General features: G+C 49.4%; 4 protein-coding genes across 5 annotated transcripts; 2 read left to right on the top strand and 2 right to left on the bottom strand.

Moving 5' to 3' along the window:
• The first annotated feature begins 8027 nt into the window (after positions 1–8027).
• LOC117836575 (serine/threonine-protein kinase WAG1) lies at positions 8028–9972 on the top strand. The gene has a single exon (XM_034716032.2). The coding sequence runs from the start codon at positions 8133–8135 to the stop codon at positions 9708–9710; it is 1578 nt and encodes a 525-aa protein (XP_034571923.1). The 5' UTR covers positions 8028–8132; the 3' UTR covers positions 9711–9972.
• Positions 9973–15200: 5228 nt separating this feature from the next.
• Positions 15201–19530, bottom strand: LOC117835772 (protein MOS2). 2 transcript variants are annotated; one of them, XM_072290586.1, is made up of 4 exons: positions 18071–19530; positions 16135–16204; positions 15477–15539; positions 15201–15380 (listed from the first exon to the last, which is right to left on the bottom strand). In XM_072290586.1, the coding sequence occupies exon 1, from the start codon at positions 19438–19440 to the stop codon at positions 18124–18126; it is 1317 nt and encodes a 438-aa protein (XP_072146687.1). In that variant the 5' UTR covers positions 19441–19530; the 3' UTR covers positions 15201–15380; positions 15477–15539; positions 16135–16204; positions 18071–18123. The 2 variants fall into 2 exon arrangements, with proteins under 2 accessions (XP_072146687.1, XP_034570985.2); XM_034715094.2 differs by lacking the exons at positions 15201–15380; positions 15477–15539 and adding an exon at positions 15961–16035.
• A 172-nt stretch (positions 19531–19702) lies between these two features.
• LOC117837584 (ubiquitin-fold modifier-conjugating enzyme 1) lies at positions 19703–20546 on the top strand. Its single transcript, XM_034717289.2, has 2 exons — positions 19703–20113; positions 20230–20546. Exons 1-2 carry the CDS (start codon positions 19781–19783, stop codon positions 20443–20445), a joined length of 549 nt encoding a protein of 182 aa, XP_034573180.2. The 5' UTR covers positions 19703–19780; the 3' UTR covers positions 20446–20546.
• A 2167-nt stretch (positions 20547–22713) lies between these two features.
• LOC117835771 (protein MOS2) lies at positions 22714–23906 on the bottom strand. The gene is made up of 2 exons (XM_072290547.1): positions 23600–23906; positions 22714–23525 (listed from the first exon to the last, which is right to left on the bottom strand). The coding sequence occupies exons 1-2, from the start codon at positions 23904–23906 to the stop codon at positions 22714–22716; spliced, it is 1119 nt and encodes a 372-aa protein (XP_072146648.1).
• Positions 23907–25138: the final 1232 nt, after the last annotated feature.

Here is a 25138-nt window from a genome sequence, read left to right as displayed (position 1 = left end):
GAGACCGGTCTTTCTGATGATATGCATGGACACTGCGATTAAACTGCTGGGTTAACCGCCAATCCGCAGTTACTAAAAGACCTTTCGACAACTATAGGTGAAATATTTCAGTGCTGAGCTAAAAGAACTACAGTTGAATGACAGGGATTCTCATTGGCAATCGGAACTGAGTTTTTCTTTTCCTTGAACAGCTTGTAGGTTATGTAGTAGTAGTAGTATCACTGTATTTTAGTTGTGTTCTAGAATGGAAAGATCCAAGTATGTAGAGAATGCATATACACTACAGGTATGTATGGGCATAAGAAAGACGAGCGCCGGAGCGAGGTTCATGAACCTAGCTCGACAATGATTGGTTCGTTGGGCCGAGAAAGAGACGATCGAACACTTGGCGCGGCCTCGGAGCGGGATGAGAGCGACGAGGCGACGACGAATGATGGATGCCCGCAAGCTTTCGTCGCCTCATCAAAGTTTGCGAAAGCGCTAAAGGATCCCGGCTCTCTTGAACTAACCCCCTTTTTTGAAATGCTCCCTTTTGTTGCTGCTAGACGAAGCAGATGAAAAGGAGCGCTCCTTGCTGTTGTTGTAAAGCGGGGAAGAAATAAAGTGCGCTGCACATCTGTAAATAAACTAGAGCCAGCTCTCTGTTGTTAGGAGAGCGCGAGGCGTGTCTTGCCTGCACGTCGCCACTCGAGTCTAGTGTCGTTTTTCTCCTTGAGGAAAGTCACATGAAGCCATCATGGAACCTGGGATCGATCTGCGAGTGTGTGACTGGCATGATTAGCAATGATACTACTACGAGATCCTTTCTTACTGTACTAGGTTTATTAGCAAATCCTAGGCGCATTGATCGACCGGCTGATGCTCTTGAGCAGCCCGTGAATGCCGGCTTTGTTATAACTAAATCGACCCAACTACACAAAGCATCAAGCCGTCGATGAACCAGAGGATTATTTGAGGTGGCGTGCCGAGAGCTCTCAGGTTCAGTCTTTGTTCAGCTGGCTTCGATTTTTTAAACGTGCACGAGCGAAGCCAAAGCAACGTTAATTACTGTTGCTAGGCGGCCGGCCGGCCGGCCGGCCGGTCACGTGTCCATGCTGTCGTAGCGTATAGTAGCCGCGTATACGCACAGCTACAGAGCGCGGCCGCGCGGGGGGAGCAGGCACACGCGGCGGCGCCCTGCAGAGGCGCGCCGCGGTCGCCGGCCGGCGCCGCGCGGCGGGACAGGCGTGCATGGCCGCGGGGCTCGGTGTCGACGCGGCCCGGCCGGCCGGCCAACGTGCACGTACATCTCGGCTCCGCTACCTGCTAGGCTATAGCATGCAATGCATGTACACGCACTCGTCGAGCCGCGCTGGACTACTGGCTAAGCATACGTGCGCTACACGACGTCCGGATCGGAGGTCGTCGTACGCGGTGCTGCGCGTCGCCGGGGACGTACGCGTTCGTCGCGTTCAGAACTAACTGCCTATCGCCACGTACGTGCAGTGCATCAGTGCACGCATGTGTAGGAGACACGCAAGGAAGCATCCTAGCTGGATGCTGGACGCAGCAGTACTGGCGGTGTGACTGCTGCTAGCTAGACGGGCTCCAGTGTTCAGTTATTACTTGAGCTGTTGATCATGAGCTGCATTGGCTGCCGTGATCGGAGGCGTGCGTGCAGGGACTCAGACTACATACAGAGACCACACTTGGACTCAGGACTAGTACCACACGTTTTCACAGTGCAGACAGCCGCTCTGCAGGAAGCGGGCACGCCCATGCCCATCCTCCTATAGATCTACGGCCGCTTGTTGCTTGCAGTTGCAGATGGGTTGCAGTCTTGCAGACGCGACGGGAGTGGTGAACACTGAACAGCGCACGCGTACACTTCACCGACAAGCTAGAGGCTCCGGCCGGCGTGTGTACATTTGACTCGCGATGCTGGCCGGCTCGTGTGTTTAGGACATCGATCAGATCGCGCGGCAGCTAGCGCTAGTGTTGCCTAGAGCAAGCTGGCAAACTAGCTAAGGTTGCTTGCTTGTGCAGCCGCGCTGACTTGTGCGTGGTCTCCGTGGAGACGGAAGGAAGGAAGGATCGAGACTGAATGGCTGTGGGCACTCCGGTGATCTCTGCACGGGGATCCGCGATGCCCAACACGGATTCGCCAACCCCAACATCCTGCACGCGTGGATGCACCCCAACATCCAACGAGCAAGCAAAGTCATCCACCCTCACATGTGTCCAACTAATCTCATAGAAACCATCAACCAGTTTACTAAAATGCTGTATACGTACTCTGATGCTTGCTGGGTAAAATGCTGCAGTAACCTACACGTCTGAGCCGCCGCCTCTGTTGCATCTGTACATGTAACACCATTTCTTTATCCATCGTTTCGGTTTTACCGGTATCACGCACGCACGCGCACGTGATGATTGTACGGCGGAAACGATTCGAAACGGCCTCCCAAGTCCATGTCACAGTAGACATGCTGGGCGGTTGATCTGGCGGCCTAGCTGGTGTATCGGTAACCGCACACTGTTCGCCAGAATACTGGGTGCAGGTTACTGCTGCATGAGTAGCGAACCCCAGAGAAGGAGAAGCAGATCGCAATCAGCATTCAGAAACAACATGTATAGTCAATTGGCTGGGCTAGCTGTTGCACGCCGGTGTGTGGCCTAGATCGCAGGGATCGGGCTGCGGGTAATTTGACGGTGAAAAACTGTCTGGTCTCGGTTGCAACTTGCAACTGGCCGGTACATGCAAGTGGGACAGTGAGCAGCAGCTGGCTGCAGCCCCTAGTTATCTTATATATCGCCCGGGTAATAAGATCCCAACTGTCATCTCAGGCGATCTCACTTAGTAGTAGAAGAAGATCAATCTGACAGTGGATTCGTTGTGCTTGTTATTACCGCCAAATCTGCAGCAGGTGCAAGCTGCACTACCTTAATTAGAGAACAAAAGAATTGTGCAGACACGATCCGTTTCAGATATTGCGCATCTGAAATCCGGCGTCGCCACTAGCTCCCACGTTTGCCTCTGCTTCTTGGCGCCACTCGTTCGATCCTTGGTGTTTTTCAGCTAAGCTGCTAGCCAGACGCGGACAACTAACACACACACACACACACACACAGACACACACACACCAGCTGCAAGCCTCGACATTATATTAGCTTGAGCACTAGCGCTAGGATCACATAACGCACGCAGGTGGATCGAGCCAGCCGCAAAGCTCCTGCCGAGCAAAGCGAGCGAGCGCCCTCGCTAATCATTTGGGCGAGGCGAACGAAATCCCAGCATGTGGCGGCCGCCGGCCGCCCCCCGGGCCCTGCACTTGCGCGAGTTTTCTTTCACAGGCTCGGGTGCGGAAGGGGAATAAAAATCAGGAATCTTGCCGCGGAAACCCAGACCCAGCAGGGAACGATCGGAAACGAGTGCGCTGCCGCTGCGCGCGCGCGCCGGCACGAGACGGGTTGGTTGATAATACCCGCAGATGCCGCGCGCGCTCAACATGCGAGCCGCGCGCAGCGTGGGCGGGGATCACAGAATCTCAAGGGGTGGACGGCGCCGGCGGAGATAGATGCCGTTGTTGCCAGAGTCAGAGAGGCATCAACGCATGCATGTCCGAGCGTGGACGGCTGAATTGAGGCCCTGTTTATTTGCAACTTGGGAGGAATTTCTGTTAGTTCTTAGTTGTTACGGGATCAGAACTAGATTTGTTTCCTCTGAATTTTTCACGTTTCGAACATAACCTTAACCGGGAGGTAAATGTTAGGTACTCCCCGTTCACTGGTACTCACCACAAGATTATCTTAAGAAGACGTAATTGGATTGGTAGGTTGGATGAGCTCTGGTGTGGCACGATTTGCGTTCGATCGACGAGTTGTTTAATTAGTCCTGGGCTTAAAGCAGCTAGAGGCAGATGTAACAGCTAGCTAATAGGTTAGTGAGAGGGAGAGGACGACAAGCGAGCAAGTTCATCCATCAGCCAATTCGAAAGGTGTCGTGTTTGGTAGACGGGCCGGGGGCATCATTCAGCACTAGAATTACGACCGGGAATTGGGGCTTTTTTTTACCTACTTATATTCCTCAAGCCTGGCATATGTTGGGCGCATTTAGCTCCTTCTTTCTCTGAAAAAAAGAATTGTTGTTCTCGGCACCTAATTAAGCCACAGTGAACGACGACCGAGCGGACGAGCCATATACATGCCACCTAACAGTGGCGTACTCACATGAATACCCATGATTTTACATAATTATTTTGATACATGTATCATGTAGCACTAATACATGTATAAAAACAAGAATACTAGTAGATTTTTCATTCTAAAAGGAGTTTCTACGAGGATCCAGTGAGTTTTCATCATTTTTGTGCCGACACTTTTGATGTTCTATATTGTATTGAACAAAAAGTTTCACAATGAATACCAAAATTCAAAATCCTGACTGCGCCACTGCCGCCTAACCTAACTCGGTGCATCGTATATATTCCACGTACTGGAAGTTGACCTCAGGCTCGGACGGGAGAAGTTAGGAACGATACGTGTCGAGCGCATTATATATTTCTCGCAGAGTGTGGCACACGTACGAGGGCATTACCATTGCAGACGACAAAACCTGCCGGTTTGCTGCATGCTGAGTAGATCGAGTGCTAATGATACCAGATGCTTATGTATATGTATCTCCATAGACAAATGCGTAGGCCGTATTTTGGAACAGGTACTAACAGTCATTGCTCAGTTTAACAAGCTAGGGGTGTTTCATTTGCACCAGACCTGCAACACATGGTGGAGTTTAGTCTGCTGCCACACCACCGGCGCTTGGAGTCATCCTAACCCAGGTTCCGTAGTGGAGCATGTAAACGCACTCTTCTCCAGTAAAATTCATGTGTCCCAAACGGCTGTTGTACATCTTTTGAAATATAGTACGACGATGCTCACATATGATTATATGAACATGACACTTATGAAATATGTGTACATCACACTTCTGTGAGGAGCTTGAGCAACCAATGGATGATATTCTGAGATTGACGAAGTTACTATAAGTGTATCGCCATTAAAAGGAGACATCGCCTATACTAAAAAGAATAGCGTCATTAATTTCTAAACTAAATAAAAAAACAATCACTCATGCTAAATCGATGACTTAACCTGTGTGAACAGATTTCACGACAGGAACAAAAATATGTCGAACATGGTCGCGTGTCAGCGGAAAATGCAGATTTTGTGTTGAAGAGGCTACTGATGGGGACTGACCTGAAATGCAGACTTGAGATTTATTAAAAACCAACGCTACATGTATCGGATAGGATCTCAATTCGGCGGTGCTCGGAAGCTTCAACCCTTTCGGACGTCAACCCCACTCCTGGAAACCTCGAAAGGCGGATCGAGCTAGCAGTCTAGCAGCTACAGCTTAGGTGGCCGATCATGTCGACGCCGATGCCGCTCTCATGCACGGGCCCCCGCGCGGCCCGTGCGATCACGAACTGAATATGCGCGCGAACATGCACGTCAAAATCAATCATGCGCGCGACCGATCTCGATCTGTCAACCAAATAAAACTTCATTCATTCCAGCTCGTAGGAAAAGAAAGCTACATATATACGCGCGCGAGTCAGATCACCGATCGATCGCCGTCGCGTCATCATGTTCGCTTGTTCAGTTCAGTAGCAGCTAATAACGAACAGTTGATGCGGATCGGCCGCGCCGCGGGAACAAACCGTCGCCAGGACTTCAGGATCTTATCTTGAAAGCTTTGGTGGAGCTAGGGAGGTAGCTAGGCAGTGCTCAACTGTGCATCGCACGACCTCCCATCACCGGCAGTTGGACGGATTGGGTGCAGTGTGTAGATCGGACGGTCGAGCTGAGGTGATCTTGGAACAGTGGGGAAGGGTTTGTAGACGCCGGTTTAAAGTTCTGACAGGTGATAGAAGAAAGATAAAGAGAAAGAGCTGGAAGTTGGTGCCACGTTGACCAAGACCAGTCGCAGTTAACTAGGGTTTCAGAAGCTGATAAGAAGATCAGGTGGGCTCAGTCCAAGGCGAAATCAACTCCACCAAATAAGAGAAAGTGTGAATATTTATCTTTAATAGTTTTTAGAAATAGGTGTAATAGTCATGTAGTAAGCGACTAGAATTTTAGCTTGCGACAGGGCCTTGTAAAAAATTAATCAATCAATACAACATTTCGGCGCCACGCCGACAAAACCTTAAGAGTAGGAGTAGAGTAGATTCGTCGAGTTTCTTCTAGCACGCAAGGCTGCATGGCTTTGACCTCGGGCAAGCTTGTAAGTACCGTCACCCGGTCATTACGATCTCTATCAAAACCTTCTGAGTTAAGTCTCATATTCTGATATTGTTGTGTGGCTAGTTATCGAGTTATCTTAGATCGCAAGTAGAACTTTCTAGGTTTTGTCTAATATTCTGCTTGTTTTCGACGTTGTTCACGTTATCAAACAACTTAGATCTGATTAGGTTGTCTTCATCGGCTCCCTTGCCTCGTTTAAATGTTCACAGTTATCAGATCGTATCGGCTGGTAGACTCTGCATGCTTTCGCTGGTTTATATATGTTAGGTCCGATAGATCTTTACCCCTGCCCCTCATATTGCTAACCGTCATGTCTCTGATGTCAGCGTGCTACCATTGAGAGCCGATGCTTCGGTCGGATCTTATTCGTATCTCACGAAAGTATGATGACATCATTGAGCCGATAGGGGCGTATGTGAGGCCTTGTTGCTGCGAGCCTATTTGTTAAGATTAACGGGTCGACGTTAATGCCCTCTCACCGTGTTACCTTGTCTAAGTTTAATTACACGGTTAAGACATTGGTTAAACTTTGTTACCTTATAGACTTGCAAGCGGTAGGTAAGAGGTCTTTGATGATTGTGTTCTAGTCTTTTACGTTGACAGATCGAGGTTAATGCTCTCTCATTCGTGTTGCGTTATCTATGTTCAATACACTTATCAAGATATTAATTAAGATTTGTTAATGTATCTAGCTTTCAGCATCGGCTGATCCTTGTTGCTATGTTCTAATCTTTTAAGTTAGTAGAATGATGCCAATGCCCTCTCATTCGTGTTATCTTGTCTGAGTTCAATACATTTATTAATACATTGGCTAGATCTGTTAGCTTATCCGATAAGCGCGTGGTTAACGAGGGCTCCCTTTTATGGCTGTGGTGTTACAATGCTTTATCTTACCCCGTCGGCTGACATAGCTGATATCACATGCCATTAGTGTTTTATTCATTTGTACCGCATGCTTACATTAAATATCTATCTGTCATGGTTTTTATCAAAAACGCCTACCCAGGCTTCGCCACCGACCGGCTCAGGAATTTAATATTTACCTTGTCAATTTTTAGGTCAAATTGATTGGCACGCTTTACACTACTCGCGAGCCGTTTGAAGCCACACCGGAGTTAAGAAGATCTTCCAAATTCTTCGTGTTGTTCAACGCAGAAGCCTGAGATCTAGATTTTGCGCCAACGGCTTTACGTAATTTGCTCGTGGCGGAACTGTGGTCGAATACGAGGACTGTGAGGGTAACAGCCTAACAGGTAATCTTAGAATGCTGCTGCGTGGTTCAACGGTCAAAATGTCTGTGATGTGCCGGTCGATCTCTTCGGGGAACCTGGTTCGATCGGCTCATCGGCAACATGAGAAAAAGAGAACGTGCTTTTGCCGACCCGTGGTAACTCAGTTACGTGGATACCGCACGTATCATCAAACACACTTTTAAAGCAATGTCATCGAACTTTTAGACCAGCATAGTTTGAAAATCGCAACCTGAGAACAAGCATCTGCCGGGAAGAGAGAGAGAGAGAGAGCAGTTCTCTGAACCGAGATTTTACTTTTACACATACGGACATACGGTTATTCGTCGGCAGAATAAAACACCATGGCAATCTCGTCCGTCCAACAGTTTGACCGAGCATCTCGTGTCCGTCCACTCCCCGGTAGAGCAGTAAAACACCCTGACGGACACGGGAGACCGTTCGGGACCCGACGACCCCCGGCGGCACGGCCCACGCTGCTGGGTGCTCGCCCCCGTCGATCTCACCGACGCAGGCCTTTATAAGCACCCGACCCCCCCGCGCTCACACAGACTCGACTCGCACCCATTCCATCTCCTCCAACCCGTCTCACTCGCCATGCACATGGAAGCGCCGCCGCCAATGGACGCGGCTCACGACCCCGCGCCCTTCTCTCCGCTCTCCTCCGACGCCGCCCTCTCCCCGCACTTCCCGCCGGCGCTGGCGGACGCGGGCGCCGGCGCGCTGGACCTCTCCTTCACCTCCACGGCCTCCGCCTCCACCTCCTCCTTCACCACCGCCACCACCTTCAGCGCGCGGAGCTCGCTGTCGCTGCCCTCCTTCTCCTCCTCCACCTCGCTCTCCCCGCGCCCGCACTCCTCCGCCGCGTCCCCGCACTGGGCGCACCTCGCCGCCGCCCGCGCCGCCACGCCCGACGGCGTGCTCCGCCTCGCGCACCTCCATCTCGTCCGCGAGCTCGGCCACGGCCACCTCGCCCGCGTCTTCCTATGCCGCCTCAAGAGCTCCCCGCCGGCGTCCCCGCTCTTCGCGCTCAAGGTCGTCGACCTCCGCGACGACGACCCGTCCAGGGTCTCCCACGTCCTCGCCGAGTCGCGCGTCCTCTCCTCGCTCGACCACCCCTTCGTGCCAACCCTCTACGCGCGCCTCGACGCCGGCCGCTACGCGTGCTTCCTCATGGACTACTGCTCCGGGGGCGACCTCCATGCGGTGCTCCGGCGCCGCCCTGGCGGCCGTCTGCCCGTCGCCGCGGCGAGGTTCTACGCCGCCGAGGTGCTGCTCGCGCTCGAGTACCTCCACGCGCTCGGCTTCGTGTACCGCGACCTCAAGCCGGAGAACATCCTCCTCCGGGGCGACGGCCACGTCGTGCTCTCCGACTTCGACCTCGCGCTCCCGGCGTCCGTGGAGCCCGCCGTCCGGCGCCGCCAGGTGCGGAAGCAGAGCCGCCGCAGGAAGAGCATACTGCTGCCGTCGTGCTTCTCTGGCGCCAATGGCGGCAGCGGCGACGACGGTGACGAGGTGGAGATCGACGCCAAGGAGCGGTTTGAGTTCGTGGCCGAGCCGACGTCGGCGAGCTCCAAGGACTGCGTGGGCACGCACGAGTACCTCGCGCCAGAGCTCGTGAGCGGGAGCGGCCACGGCAACGGCGTCGACTGGTGGGCCTTCGGCGTGTTCCTCTACGAGCTCGTCTACGGTCGCACGCCCTTCAAGGGCCACACCAAGGAGGTCACCCTCAAGAACATCCTCTCCAAGCAGGTCACCTACCCGCAGCTTGACGGCGAGGCCGACGCGGCCCAGCTCCGGGACCTCGTCGGGCGGCTCCTCGAGCGGGATCCGCGCCGCCGTATGGGCGCCGCGCGCGGCGCTGCCGAGATCAAGCGGCACCCGTTCTTCGCCGGCGTGGACTGGGCGCTGATACGGTGCGTGGCGCCCCCCGTGGTGCCGGACAAGGAGGCCGCCGCGTCCCCCGCCGGCGGGGACAGGAAGGCGGCGAAGCTCGGGAGCTGGAGCAGCATGGGCAGCAACTGCAGCAGCAAGAAGCGGAAGAGCAGCAGCTTCAACGGGAGGAGGTCGAATTGCGAGGAGAGGCAGGGGGTCTTCCGCAAGCTCATGAGTTGGAGCCAGGAGAACCGACCCAGCAGCAAGACCAAGACGACGACGATGAACAAAGTAAAATGATAGTCTGATGGGTCTTCCTCCCCGGCTTAATTTTGGTGTGATTTTGGGGTCCTGGGTTCGGTTTAGCGTCGTTTATTTAGGTTATTACTTTTGTTACTCTAGTGAATGTATAGAGTGGTGTGGATCATGGGTCTGATCGAGTTGTACAAAGAGCGAGGCGATGCATGTCACTGAGTTGATCAGCTGACAAGGTTTGGTCCATGCTCAGACGTGGAGAAACTTCATCCCTTGTTTAGTAGTAAAAAAGTTTTAACTTCTTTCATGCTATTCGTGCCGATGTGGGAACTGGATACTAAAGTGAGATTCAGCTCCGAGGATTGACTGATTGACTCATCAAGTTCTTCCCGAGTAATCCGTAAAGTTACGGAACGTGTGGCATCAAGGCCCCCCTTGCAGCCATCTTATGTCCTGAACTCCCCAACCCCTGTGTAATGGTGCAAATGTTTTCGAACAGATGGCCGTAATGATGTTACTGGATGAAACAATATCTGAATTCCCAGCACTGTAATGCTTTTTTTTTTACACAAATCTGCGCAGTAGTTTGGTTTCAGCCTTTCATGATTCGGAGCTATAGCAGATTGCTAGTATACAAGCTAGAAGGAAATGAAAACGGGGGGGGGGGGGGGGGGGGGGGGGGGGGGGGGGGGGGGGCGTTGTCGATTAGTTCGCGCCCGCCTCGACGGATCGATCGGTATGGAGGGACGGCCCACTAGCACCAGAAAGCTACAAATTCAATTCACCAGAAAGCTACAAATTCAATTCGAAGCGCGCACACACACACTTCAATTCCTCGATCTGAGCCGTTGCCATCTCCCGCCACGCGATGTGCATCCATCTGGCTCACTGGCTGGCTCGCCCAATCATTGGGGCCACGGCAACGTCCCGTGCATGAATGCAGTGGGCGCGCGGGGGGGGGGGGGGGGGGGGGGGGGGGGGGGGGGGGTCCTGTGCATCCATAACATCCCAACATGTGCCAGGGCCATCCTGGGAGCAGGCACGGAGCCATTTCTCTGCAGCTCACGCCGCAACCCTTTTTCGATCGGTTCCTGGCGCTGCGACGCGATCTGCTCCAGCGAGTGCTGTAGGCCTGTAGCTGTAGCGAGGGCCGGGCACGGAGCTGTGGACGCGCACACGTCGCCGGGAATCGCCGGCCGCCGGCCGGGAGGTCCCGGCGGCATCGGCACAGTGCTTGCCAAGAAATGATGGATCGACGCCGAAGTTCGCGAGACGACGCGGGATGCGATGCGAATAAAACTTGCGAAAAGTGCCCTGCCGGGCGAGGAATGAGAGGACGCCAACGGAACCGAAGCATGCGGCAGAGAGGAGAAAAGGCCGAAAAGAGAGGGGAATTCTGCTGCCGCCGCCTTTGCTTGCGTAGCACTTTCCCTTTCGCCCACTTCTATGCGACGGAATGCCTGCAACGCGACGCCCTGTATCTATCGAGTGTCATCTGCGTCTGCCTTTGTCTTTGCCTCGCGGCTCTTTTCAGTCGCCTGAGCCCCTGAGCTGAGCACGCGCGGCCTCAAATTCATGCGTGCGTGAGAGTCAGTGAGCGGATGTGTGTACCAGATGGCTTCAGTGTTTGACGACGATGGTATGATGCGAGTATGCGACGAGGGAATCTGAGCTCGAGAGGGTCCGGCCAAACTCAACAATCGTTGGGGAATGATGCGCGCGCCATCCTAGCAGGACTTAGGATGTTTGGATCATTAAGCTAAATCTAGTTCATGTCACATCGAATCTTTGAAGACTAATTAGGAGAACTAAACAGGAGTTAATTATAAAATTAATTAGAGGCTAATTCACGATACGAATTTATTAAGCCTAATTAATTTATGATTAGCACATGTTTACTGTAGCATCATATTTGTCAAATCACGAACTAATTAGGCTTAATAGATCCGTCTTGCAAATTAGCCTCCGTCTATGCAATTGATTTTGTAATTAATCTATATTTAATATTTCTAATTAGTGTATAGGAATTTAAGTCCGGACTAAAGATCCCTTAGCTATGGCTACTGTAAATATTCGATGTGACAGGGACTCTCGGGATCCAAACACCCCTTAGCTATGGCTAAGGTGTTGGGGATTTGACAATTACCAGGCGTCAGACGACAGTTGAACACGTCCAAAGAACATCGGGTTCCGCGGGAGCATAAACGAGCTAGGCGAAGTTGGAATCTGAACGTACGTAGGTGTACTTGAAAAACTTATCGGCATTAGCAGCTCGTCGCGGTAACAGATTTAAACCGCTCGTCACGAGTACAGTTCGGATATTTATACTCATCGATCTCTTAAAAATACGAGCACCGCAGGCCCAGATTTAGTCTGTCGAAATCCCGGTGCATGCACACAGCACACCATGGACATGGAGTCGGATGCTGTGCCCCACGACGCAATAATCGAACCGCCGGCTAGCAGCAGCAGCAGCTTCGGACACTGGATCCATCGGCACGAGACACGGCCGGCGACGCGTCACATGCCGAGCCCTCCCTCCTCAAGCCACCCCCACGGCGCGCTAGCTCCTCGTTGCCTGAAAATTATACATTTCCTTTTCTTTTCGCTGCAGGACTGCAGCATCGAGCGAATAAAAAAGGCTCTCAATTCTCTCCTCTCGTGAATTAGTGTGGAATCTCAATCTCGATTTATACTTATTCCTTCCTCTCGCTGGCCAGTAGATGCTTCGTCATGTCGTCTCTGCTTCGACGGGCGATCGAGGCTTGCAGCTGCAGGCGCGCGCGTGATCCATGAGCGGGTGTGTTGCTTGGCCGTGGCGAGGAGATGCGTGCGAACGTGACGGTGCCGGCGATCCGGGGTACGGCCAGGGCCGGCCAAGCTAGCAGATCTCAGTAGCACGCCGGCGCCGGGCACGCGCGCGGCGCCGGCTGGTTCTTCCATGCATGATCTGGGCCGGACGGACGAACAAAGAGGAAACTAAAGGAGGGAGCGCCGGCACACCGTGCTTTATTCCGGTGGAAGGAAAAGGGCACCGCGCGTGACGTGCGCTCCGTTTAACAACAGAAACGGCACAAAATGGACCTGCTCCCTTTTACCTCTCTTGTACCTGCTGCTTCCTTCGTTGTTCGTTCCCGGGGCCCTTTTCTTCATGAACCCCCGAATGTCGTCTTTGCCAGCAGCACATTCCCTTCACCTTTTGGCCCAATGCAGGGCTTTATACCTTCATCTCGACCCTGATGCTTCGGTACGTCATTGACTGATAACCTAAACTTCTCGCCGTCACGAACCAATTTTACAACTGTCAATAAGCCAGTTGGCGCCTCAGAAACCATTAAGGGATGTTTGGATACCCCTACTAAACTTTAGCACCTGTTACATCAGATGTTTGATACTAATTAGGAGTATTAAACATTGTCTAATTATAAAACTAATTGCACAAATGGAGTCTAATTCGCGAGATGAATTTATTAAGCCTAATTAGTCTATGATTTGACAATGTGATGCTACAAAAACCATTTGCTAATGATAGATTAATTAGCCTTAATAGATTCATCTCGCGAATTAGACTCCATCTGTGCAATTAGTTTTGTAATCAGTTCATATTTAGTTCTCCTAATTAGCATCCAAACATCTGATGTGACCTGCTAAAGTTTAGCACCTCGTATCCAAACAACCATTAAGAGAATGCCCAATAACTTGCTGTGAGTGGGATCAACAACTGAAAGTAAGTTACATGTATATTTATGGAGAAAATGGGTCTTTGGGTTCTCTTCTCTGGCATGGTTTGCCACATGAACTTCCATGCTCTAGCTGTATTATATTCCATCATGGCATAGAATACTGCTGTGTTCCGCAGAGCTGATCACAAGAATTTAGAGAGCCGGCCGTCCACAGCAGCTGATCAGAAGAAGAGGAACTAAGTTAATTAATGAACCGGCTAACGAATTCTGTACCGTTAAGCACGAGGGAGCACCACGAGCCACTAATAATTCAGAGAGCATCATTATGATAACAAGCAGATGGCCACCTCTCCCTCTGGCCTCTGGGAAGGATGTGCTGCATGCTACCCGCAAGCAAATGCCGCTGCTGCCAATAATCCGCGCCATGAGGGAGCTCGGGGAGGCATTGCGATCCGAGACGAGAGATTCCCCCCCAATTTGACATTCACCTAATCATTTCTCATGGGACTGCGCCCAACTTGCTATAAACATATCGGGCCCTGTCTTTGCGCGGAACAACACCGGGACGTGCTGGCTGCGTGGGTGTTCCGGTTCGCTGCGAGTAGTTTACTCGAATCGCATAGCTTTGCCCTTGGATGTCCCATGCTTGGATCAATGACTTTGGTGAACGATTTGTGCATGTTGCTGCAAACAAGTTTAGGCCTGAGATGATGTAAATTTCAGCCGCTTCTAGGGATTATTATCAGTACTAAACTTGTAGAATCATTGCACAAAAAAGGTGATTAAAAGGTAGCGGTGTTAGATGGCCCTACTTCTTTTCTGTTGCTTGTTTCCTTCTGTCAATAACAACCTGATTGCATTCGGGTCATTTCGCAACAACAAAAAAGGGAACAGTTTGAAAAAGGTCGGGATTAATTGGCAGCTACTAACCGACCACCAACATTATGAGCTTGCCCTCAGACCACAACACATGATTAGCTCGCAACCGTAGGAATTATGCGGGGGCGCCAGGTATAATTGAAGTTGACATCCGTCCCTCATTCTCAACGCATGACGAGTGCCGACTCAGGACTCTTAACAAACGATTCTCTCTTCTCGGGTGGACGGAGCAAAAAATTGAAATGCAATGTGGTGGAGTACCGCGCTAGCTTGAGCAGCGAAGCCGGCCCAGCCAGAGAGGAACGTACGTCCCGTCAGCCACAGCTTGGCTACATAAAATGGGCCGTCGGAGCTGGCTGGCGGTGCGCTAGCTTGCACGTATCCGCGCCGATATGGGCCGTACAAGCCCAATCCAGCGTTCTGGACAGGCCCAGGGGGTGGACAGTATTTCCTACCGTCCATCCACTCCTCCGACCTCCGTCCGGTGCCCCGGGACAACGGAGAGCTTTCGTGCCGGACGACGCCTTGAATATAGACTGGTCTAGAGCGACTGAAATCAGGTTTCATTCAATTTGCAATCCCATTAGATTTAATCTTACGTTTACGAATAGCATCCAAATTTGCGATCAGGTTTAATGGATTTCTGCCATAGCTACAACTAACAAACCTTGCGTTGCAGCACACAAACCAACGTACAGTACAAGACTCATGAACAACCGATTATAAATAGTCAACATCTGCAATAAGATAATAGGAAAACATTTGTAAAGTCGTATCCCTTGCAAAAAAAGCAGGCTCCCATGGATAAAATTTCAGACCTTCGATGTGTCTATCATACATGTACATAGCCACATAGGTATAGCTAGAACTGCAATGGAGATCTGCATTGTTCATGCACAAGCTAGTATGAAACTGGATCTGTCTAAAATGAGAGATAGCAAAGGCGCCAAAGAACTAGTTAGGAGGAAAAATCTGGAGGAACATAGACTTGAATTTCAATGTGCAAAGCAGACAAACACATTTCACATACAAATACAATCCACTTCAATAAGTCAATAAACACAGAATACCAAACAGAGTAGCCATAGTTGCCATAGAGAATACGAGGCTCAGATTTGATAGTAAGGGTCTTTCCTGTCCAAGTTTCCTTTTCCTTAATACAAAAAAAAATCGTACAGAAGATATCATAAGGTATCTTTTGTAAAAAAAAAAACATAGAATGAAAACATGATATAGAGAGTTTACATACGATGTGGTATTGTTGTTTGAATTCAGTTATAGAGATGCATCCCTTTTCGCCTTTCACCTTAAGCTGCAGGCATGATAGGAGCATCAACTGTACATATTCCATAGGAAGAACAAAAAGATAGGTGGAAAGAAACAAGCATACTTTCAGAAAGAAACCAAACATACAGATTTAGCACATATTCCATAGGAAGAACAAAAAGATAGGTGGAAAGAAACAAGCATACTTTCAGAAAGAAACCAGACATGCAGATTTAGCACATATTCCATAGGAAGAACAAAAAGATAGGTGGAAAGGAAAAAGCATATACTTTCAGAAACAAACCAAACATGGAGATTTAGCGAGCAACTAGCATAAAGTAGTTAGCTTACAGTTCCAGATTATTTTCACTAATACAATAATCAAAGAACAATTTGTGTCTTGAGAATCTTTGATGTTGGCTTAAGAATATTAAATCTCCAATATGGAAAGTGAAAAATGTATGAAATGAAAATTTAATAGAGCCTCAGCGATTTTGAATTATGCCCACAAAACACATTCTCATACCCATAGATCTTGAACCCTGAAGATCATGTCATATGTAGCAAGTAAAAAATAAGTCATCTCTAATGCATAAAGAAAGCTTCTGCTGTTTGTTTGAAATTTTGGTCAATAATCTTACATTGCAGGGATCAAAAGACAGTTTGACAGGCATTCTCTGCTCCAGCAAAGGGGTTACTGAGTTGTAATAGCTGTCAAATGTTAAGGTGCAGTAGTCAGTGAGTGAAGAGAAATCACGTATTAAGTCAAAGAAAATGGCACATACCCAAATAACACTTTTCTAGATTTGCAGTCTAATAATTGAAAGGTGATCAACATATACATGACTTCAATTTTAAATAGGGAAAGGAGGAAAAACAGACAAGCATTATTAATTAGAAGTAAATCCACCACAGATGGTAAAAGGTGAAAGTAAGCATAATAAGGTTAATAGTCTTAGAATCTGAAAAAAGCTAATGGCCAAGGCACATGAGCTACAAATGTCATGGTTAATATTATATGATAATAGGCACAACAACACCAGTTGAAATAGATATGTCGGATGATTGCTGTGTTTGCAATAATTTACACCCATCACTTTGCAAAATAATTGTAGAGGCTATATCAGAGGTATGACTCCAACCAAGCTACTGATAAATACTCACTGGTTACTGCTAATTGTCCTAACAGTGCCATCACAAACAACGCAAGCCAAGGTGGGCATTGGATGCCAATTGGAGGACCCAAGAAATGTTCTGTGCAAAGCTAATATCTGTATATGCCATGGGCTACCAGAAAGCCAACAATGGAAGTTCCAAACTAACGTTGCAAGATGATATACCATGCAAGGATGCAAGGCACCGAATGATTTCTACTCCCTGTCCCAAAATAAGTGTCATTCTAGCTTTGTCCTAAGACGAACCATTTTAATCCTGACCAAGTTTATACAAAAAATACCAATACTTCCCAATATTCATGGAATATATTTTCATAGTGTACCTATGTGGTGTAATAAATGTTGATATTCTTCTATATAAACTTTGCCAAACAAAGTTTGACTGAGGACAAAGCTAGAATGACACTCTTTTTGGGACAGAGGGAGTATTTGATAGCCATGGCAGCATACCTGTGCCATTAGGAGCGGCTTATCCCAAGCCTCTCTCATGCTGGAAAACTGAAAAGCTAGGAACATGACAATTTTCTTGTACAGTTTGTTCATAGAACAAAATAAACCATACCTATGCATAAAGCATCTAAAAGTTCTAAGGGCACTACAGGGTTTATCAATAAAACTGTTTCTTCTCCTTACAAACAGCTCCCCGGACCATTCAGTTTTTACATTAGTTGGAGTACCAACCATTATAGTTTTTTCTCTCCCTTTTATAGGATGTAGGCACAGTCCACGTATTCTAAACTTATATCTGTATGAGTATGTCTGCCTCCCTATGCATAGTCTAAAAACAACTCTTACATAGAATAATCACACAATCATTCACAATAAAGAAAATTCCAGGTCACACAATGATACACATTAGACTATACTATAAAATTCACACAAGTTCTAGACATAGCCAACAAAATCCCTGACGTGAATATAATTAAAAAAATCTAGGTGGAAGCCAAATTGATCAGTCTAAAAACCTTCACATAACAACAAGAAATTTCCCTCTTGAGTATGACGACAAGTGAAATTAAGAAAAACAAGATGACCAAGAATCCGAACAGATTCAGAGAAGGCCCTCTTCAACCTGACAGCAATTCCAAAAGATCATCGATGGAAGCGAGAAATAGAGAAAGAAATAACATAAGTCCACATAGAACCTACTAGAACACAAAACTAACAGCTTTGTTCATTGTTAACTAAGAAATACCAGACTTTGACATTCAGAGACATTCCATCATTTATTCAAAGAGCCCCAACTAGTACAAGAGGTCACCTCCCAAATCATGGATTAGCACCGAGGACTGACAAATAAGTACGAAATACATATACAAGTAAACGCATACAAAACCACCTGTTCCTTCAAGATTTTGCATCAAAGCAACAACTGTTGGTCATAATAGGGAACAGACATTACCTAACACAATGGAATAGCTCCGAGTAAGCAAATATCCGCTAAAAATAAATTAATCAGTAGCCAAGCAGCTCCGGATCTCCAGTATATTCTGCCATCTGGTCATATCTAACACGTACTATATCTTTTGTATCTGCATCTTCCACCAATCCAATCTCCTCTTCGGAATTCTTCTCCACCAGGTGCCCATACATTCCCTTGTGCTTCCCATAGAGCACAAGCACTCGACCGTTCGTCCGAGGAAGTACTGTTTCAAGCATATCCTGCTCCACCCCTTGCACCAGTTCAGATCCATCATCCATCATAACATCACATGTTGTTGGTCCCACTACATCGACAACCTTACCCTTCATCAAGTACAGCCTCTTGCTCAACTTTTCGCTAACAACACGAACCCTGATATGGCTCTGTAACCACCGGACCTTGCTACGAGAATCAGTGCCGTTACTTGTGCCTTCTCGGCTCTCCCGGGCACTCCTCTCCTTTCCATGGGCCTCCCTCTCAGACCTTTGCTCACCTGATCTCTTCTTCCGGGCACTTGAATCCCTCTCATCCATCCTATCTCTACTGTCTCTATCTCTCTTCTTGGCACTCCCATTCTCTGATGCCTTCTTCTCGCCAACAATCCAATCGCCAGAGCGGGTCTTCCTAGGATCAGCCTCAGAGGGGTTATACCCTAACCCCTGCGTGCCAGCACGGCGGTCGTATTCAACAACCTTGGTATCCCCAGTCTTATTGTTCCTACCAATACCCTTACCCTCTTTCCAGCCATATCCAGCCAGGAGCGCCGCGCCGAATCCCTCCACGGGAATCTCGTTGAACTCGTCAATGCCACGGTGATCTGGAAGGCTAGCCATGTCCTCCTTGTACCGCCGCAACATGAGGTCCCCGGCCGGCGCAGCATCAGCGGCGGCCGGAGGAGCTGGAGGCGGTGGCGGTGGCAGCGCCTTCTCCGGTTCCTTGACAGCGGCGGCCTCGGTGGCACCGTTGCGGAGGGTGAGGCCGTAGGGGATATTGGATGACGGGTCGTCGGGGGCGTTGGAGGTGTCGAGGACGAACGAGGGCCCGCCGCCGCCGGATTCCGCTGCGAGGGCGGCCTCCTCCTCGGGGGTGGGAAGCGAGGATGGCTTGCGGGGGCGGTGGGTGAGGAAGTTGCCGGAGTTGGGGAGCGGCGCGATGACGGCGCGCGGCGCGCCGGAGGAGGCTAGGGTTTGGGATGGGTCGAACTCTGTGACGAACTGCTGGGCCGGCGCGGACGCGGAGCGGGGGACAGCGTCATCGTCGTCCGCGGCGGCTGCCGCGGGGCGCGAGGGAGGCTTGGGCGGCCGCTGCTTCGAGGAGATGGAGAACGAGAGCTTCTTCTCCTTCTCCATCGCGGCGGCGGCGGCGGAAGCGAGCGATCCGGGCAAAATGCGCGTCTGGGGAAGCCGGAAGCGCGTGGCGTGGGCCGTGGGCGAGCGGCGGGCGGTGCCGTGCCCCACCCAGTGCGATGAAAAATATAGTCGTGGACTCGTCGTGGACCGTGGCCGAGTCGGAGGCGGTTTGCATCGCGTGTCCGAGTCGGAGATTTGGGCCGGCCCATCTGAGCAGCCCTGGTCCCGGCTGGTTTGCCCGCACTACCCCAAAAGCCTCGGCCTCTCACGCGTCACACACACGCAGCGCATCTTCTTTCTCTTCTCCGCCGCGTCGCCGCCGGACAGCACCGCCGAATCGATGGAGGGTTGGGATAAGGGGACGAAGAGCACGGTGGGAGAGATCCCGCTGCTGACGACGCGGGCGGGTCCGCGGGACGGCGAGGCGTGGCGGCAGCGGCTGAAGGAGGAGTACCGCGCGCTGATCGCCTACACGTCGGTGAACAAGGCCAAGGACAACGACTGGTTCCGCATCGCCGCCGCCAACCCGGAGGGCACCCGCTGGGAGGGAACCTGCTGGTACGTCCACAACCTCCGCCGCTACGAGTTCCCCCTCCAGTTCGACATCCCCGTTGCCTACCCCCAGGTCGCCCCCGAGATCGAGCTCCCCACCCTCGACGGCAAGACCCACAAGGTACCTGATTTACGAACTGATTACTGTGATACTGCCTGTATGCTTGCTTAATTTGTTGGATTTGGGCAAGGATTCTCGACTTGCGTTCTGATGGATGGCTGTGCTCGTGGGCGCAGATGTACAGGGGAGGGAAGATCTGCCTCACCGTGCACTTCAAGCCGCTGTGGGCCAAGAACTGCCCGAGGTTCGGGATTGCGCACGCGCTGTGCCTCGGCCTCGCGCCGTGGCTCGCGGCGGAGGTCCCGATCCTGGTCGACTCGGGCATGGTGAAGCACAAGGATGATGAGGCAGCTCCTGCCGAGGCATCCGGCTCTGCTGCTCCATCTTCCTAGTTGCAACTTGCAATGGAGAGTGTGCTTATTGTCTGATGAGCTAAGTGATGATTGGATAAAAACTCGGTGGTGAACCACCAAATAAGAGCAATACTTGCATATCTAACAAGCATGTCCCATATCTGCTGATTGCTGACTGTGATTTGGTGTGCCTTGATGTAGTAATTTTGCATCCAACTTTCTGAATCGTCACATGATTTTAAAGTCCATCTGACTAATGCCATCTGGCGAAGCAGAGATGCATAACAAAACTAGTCCGGATAGTTCCATTAGAACCTGTTCATGAATTTTACAATTTTTTTGTGCAAATCCTTTTTGGTAACTCAATTTTATTTTTGTTATATGTGCAGTTGTCTGTGTGGTGCATAGCTGTCTTTGAGATTTTGCACAGTATCATGCTGAATATTTTGTTAGAAACTTTTTTCGACTCCTAATCTGATTTATGTTATGTATTTATATATCTGATTCCCATATGGTACATAAAGCACACAAGTATTGCTTTGATTTTGCATTCTTAGAATGCTGCAATTGACCTGATGAGGCATGGTTATAGCTTGTTCAGATGTTGTAATCAGTTAATTCTTTGTATGATAGTGACTTGGATGTTTTGTTTTATTAATTTATGTGCAATGTTTCTTTTATTAATTTGTTTCTTTTAGTTTGGTTTCTAGTTGCCTGTGGTGCATTTGCACAGTATCATGCTGATTATTACCAAAACTACTTTAAGCTCCTATTCTGGCTCTAGCTTATGCCATGCATTGTATATATCTACCTCCCATGTGGTCAGTGAATAATATTTGTTCTACATTGCTTCAATATTTCATTTATTAATTATTAATTGCAACTTACCTGTTGGTGCATGGATGCATTACCTTGTCTAAATGTTGGAACCGCGTAATACTAATTCATACGAGTCCGTGCGTTCGCATTTGATGCTATTGACTCTTCACACTGTTCGTACATGACAGTTCTGCTTGTATATATATAAAAAAAAGAACGGTGATGTTACTTTCATACGTGAACACAGGTATTTTTGTATGTCAATTTTTCTAGATGTCTGACCTTCTGGGTTATAAATAGTCAAATGAGGAAAAGACGAGGAAATATTTGCTTGCTGTACACCTACATTTTGATGGTTGAAGTTATTAACTTATCATACCTAAATTGCTCGCTTGAAGTTTTTTGTTTAAAGAATTGCTCGCCTGAAGTGGTTCTTTGCTATGCTCCTTAGCTTTATTCTGCTGTGTTATACCTAAATTGCTCGCTTGAAGTAGGTTTTAAATGGGCAGCCCGCAGTCGGGGACCTCGGTTGTGAGCGAAAGTCTGCACGCTTTCTCACCAGCATTCAGAACTTTACTTGGTTCGGCACCTTCAGTACAAACGTGTCTTCATCAGCAACTAAAAATAGATTTCAATGCAGACGACAGACGTGTCTTCACCAGCAACTAAAAATAGGTTTCGGCTAACGCTAGCTACTTCACAAATAATCTGCACGAAAATAGCAGTGCCACAGTCATAGTCTGATTATTCATTGCGTAAAGCATACAGACAATGTACAAACTAAATATTTCAGCCTGAGATTTCTGTCATTCAGAATTTTAGTATAGATTAGCAGGACTTCGATCGGGATGCTAACAGCAAATCTGAAAAGTTGCACAAGCACTATAATTGCAACAGCCATCTGCATACAACATGAACAACCTAGAATATAAATGTGAGAGAAAGCAAAAGCAGTCCTAATCTGGACCGAGAGAAGCTGAACATACTTCACATGTCCCCTTGCACAAACCAGACTAATCGTGAACAGAATTCCATCACGAGATTCCAAGATATGCCAATCTATAATTCTATATAACTATATATCATCTGATATCTCGATTAGCAGTAGGACGTAGGATGCTACCTCTTCATATCTAAATACTGCACAAGAACCAGAATTGCACTAGCCATCTGCATATAGCATGCATGCACAGCAGCACAGCACTTTTACATATATGAAAGAAAGAAAACCTAAGTATGAATGGCTTGTCATTGGAAATTAATTACATACAATGTGGTTTAAATTAAATTGCCGCGATGCGTCTTTTTTTTATCTGACCTTCTACTGCAGTCATCATAGGAAAATTGTCTCTACTTATCTCCCTATTTCTACCGGTGGTGATGTCGTGACGATGGTCGATGGATCGCAGCAGCTACAATGCTACATGCATATACATTTTAGTACATTGCCTAACACAAAGCAAATATCAGCTACTCGAAAGAAATTATTCAGTAGCCAAGCAACTGCAAGTCAACGGTGTACTCTGCCATCTGGTCAAACCTAACGCGTACCACAGCCTTCGAATCTGCATCCTCCACCAATCCAACCTCCTCCTCGGAATCCTTCTCCACCAGGCGCCCACGCACACCCTTGTGCTTCCCGTAGAGCACGAGCACCCGGCCGTTCGTCCGGGGCAGCACTGTCTCAAGCATACCTTGCTCGACACCCTGCACGAGCTCCAAGTCATCGTCCATCACAACGTCGCAAGCCGTCGGCGCCACCACGTCGACGACCTTCCCCTTCATCAGGTACAGCCGTTTGCCCAGCTTCTCGCTAACAACCCGGACCCTGATATGGCTCTGCAGCCACAGCGCCTTGTTGCCCTGGCCGCCGTCTCTCTCCTCCTCGCAAGCCTTCGTCGTCGTCCTAGACCTTTTCTCACCAGAGATCTTGTTATGCCGGCGGCCGGCATTGCGATCCTTCTCCTCCGTTGTGTCGCTAGCGTCTCTACCTCTCTTCCTCGCGGTTCCATTCCCCGTCATTTTGTTATTAGCGGCAAATGTCCATTCGCCGGAGCGAGATTTCCGAGGGTCAAGCTCGGAGGGGTTGTAGCCAAACCCGTGTTTGCCAGCACGGTGGCGATCGGCGGCCTTGGTATCTTCCTTCCTGTCCCTGTGGCTCTTACCGACACACTGGCCTTCGGACCAGCCATATCCAGCAAGGAGCGCCACAGCGGCGTCGGGTAGGGTGAGGCCGTAGAAGGTGCAGGAGGAGGGGGGTCGTCGTTGGGGATTTTTTTTCCCGAGAATATGTAGGAGAGCTACGTATCTTTTTTATTAAGAAGAATAAAACGTTTAGAAATGTTACGACGCGGGTCTACCCGGGCACTCGCACCCGGATTGTCGAGGACGAAGGCGGGGCCGCCGTAGCAGGCAGGGGATTGCGCGGCGAGGGCGGCCTCCTCCTGGGACGTGGTGAGGGAGGATGGCTTGCGAGGGCCGAAGTTGACCGAGTTGGGGAGCGGCGGGACGACGACGGGCGCCGCGGCCGGGGGTAGGGTCGGGGACGGGTCGAACTCGGTGACGAACTGGGCGGTGGGCGCGGGCTTGGGGCCATCGTCGGCGGCGGCGGGGCGGGAGGGGGGCTTGGCAGGCCGGAGCTTGCAGGCGATGGATATTGACAGCTTGTTCTTCTCCTCCATGGCGCGGCCGCGGTAGTGGAAGCGGCGACGATCTGGGGGGCAAGTCGGAAGAACGCGAATGGCGAGGAATCGCGGCAAAAGGACGGGAGAGCAGGGATGGATGGATGCACGACCGAAGCCAGGGTCTGTGGATTTATAAGCTGTGGGCTCGTGATCCTAATCGGTGTCGGACACGGGCCGCATCGCCGAGAGAGAGGCCTAGGCCACCACCTGAGCCGGCCTATATTTGGTGAGCTGTTTCGGCCCTTTTGGTCATTAGAGCTGTTTCGGCCGCGTCGCATTGACAGTGCCGCATATAAATATTTACTTTTTATTGTTGAGGTTATTAGAGTAAGATAAATAGTGCAGTTTGCTACAACATATAATTCTCTGTCATGTTCTTGGACGTGCATCAGATGTTCACAAAGGTTAAAAGCCTTATAGTCCTAGATTTATCTTGCAATTTCTTTTTATCATCGAGGGATTGTAGAGTGTGTTTCCTACCGCTATGTGTGAAGCTTGAAATCAACCAGAAAATAATTGCGATCAAACTTCCACCCATCTAATTATTTAATTATTCGTACTCCCTCCGTCCCGGAATATAGCTACGTTTAACTTTTTCAGAAGTCAAACATTTCTAACTTTGACTAATAATATCTGTAAAAATAATTTACTTCAAATAGCAAAGGTTACATAATATAATCTACTAACATCATTTTTATGTTATTAGTTTCTATGATTATTTCTCTATTTGTAGACAAAATTGAAAATGTTTGACTTTGAAAAATTCTAAACGTAGCTATATTCTGGGATGGAGGGAATATTGCAAGATTGCCAATAATCTCCCATTGCTATCATCTTCCAATAATTTGTAACAGAAATGAAATTCTTGGTTTAATAGTTATACAACTTGACAAATGATTATAGAAATGACCTTGATAAGAACTTGTGTTAGTGGGGAGGGGGCCTTCTGCCACCGTAGCCATGATACACTATCAGATCACATTAAGAGCACGTTTGGTTGTAGAGCTAGTCTTACCTCACTTGGCTTGCTGGAGCAAACTTGCCTTGCCGCGCAGGAGCCGAATTCGCTCGCTTGGAGAAGCAAGCAAAATCCTTGCTAAGCCAAAATCAGCCTACCAATCAAACGTGCATTCTCTCCAACTTCTCATTGGACAAGGCTATGTACAGGACACAGCAAAGGATCCAAACGGATCTTAAGTCCTTCCCACCGGATCTTGGGTTCATAAATC

This window comes from Setaria viridis, chromosome 9 (assembly GCF_005286985.2).
Source record: "Setaria viridis chromosome 9, Setaria_viridis_v4.0, whole genome shotgun sequence".
NCBI lineage: Eukaryota > Viridiplantae > Streptophyta > Magnoliopsida > Poales > Poaceae > Setaria > Setaria viridis.
This window is presented reverse-complemented; position numbering and strand designations above follow the sequence as displayed.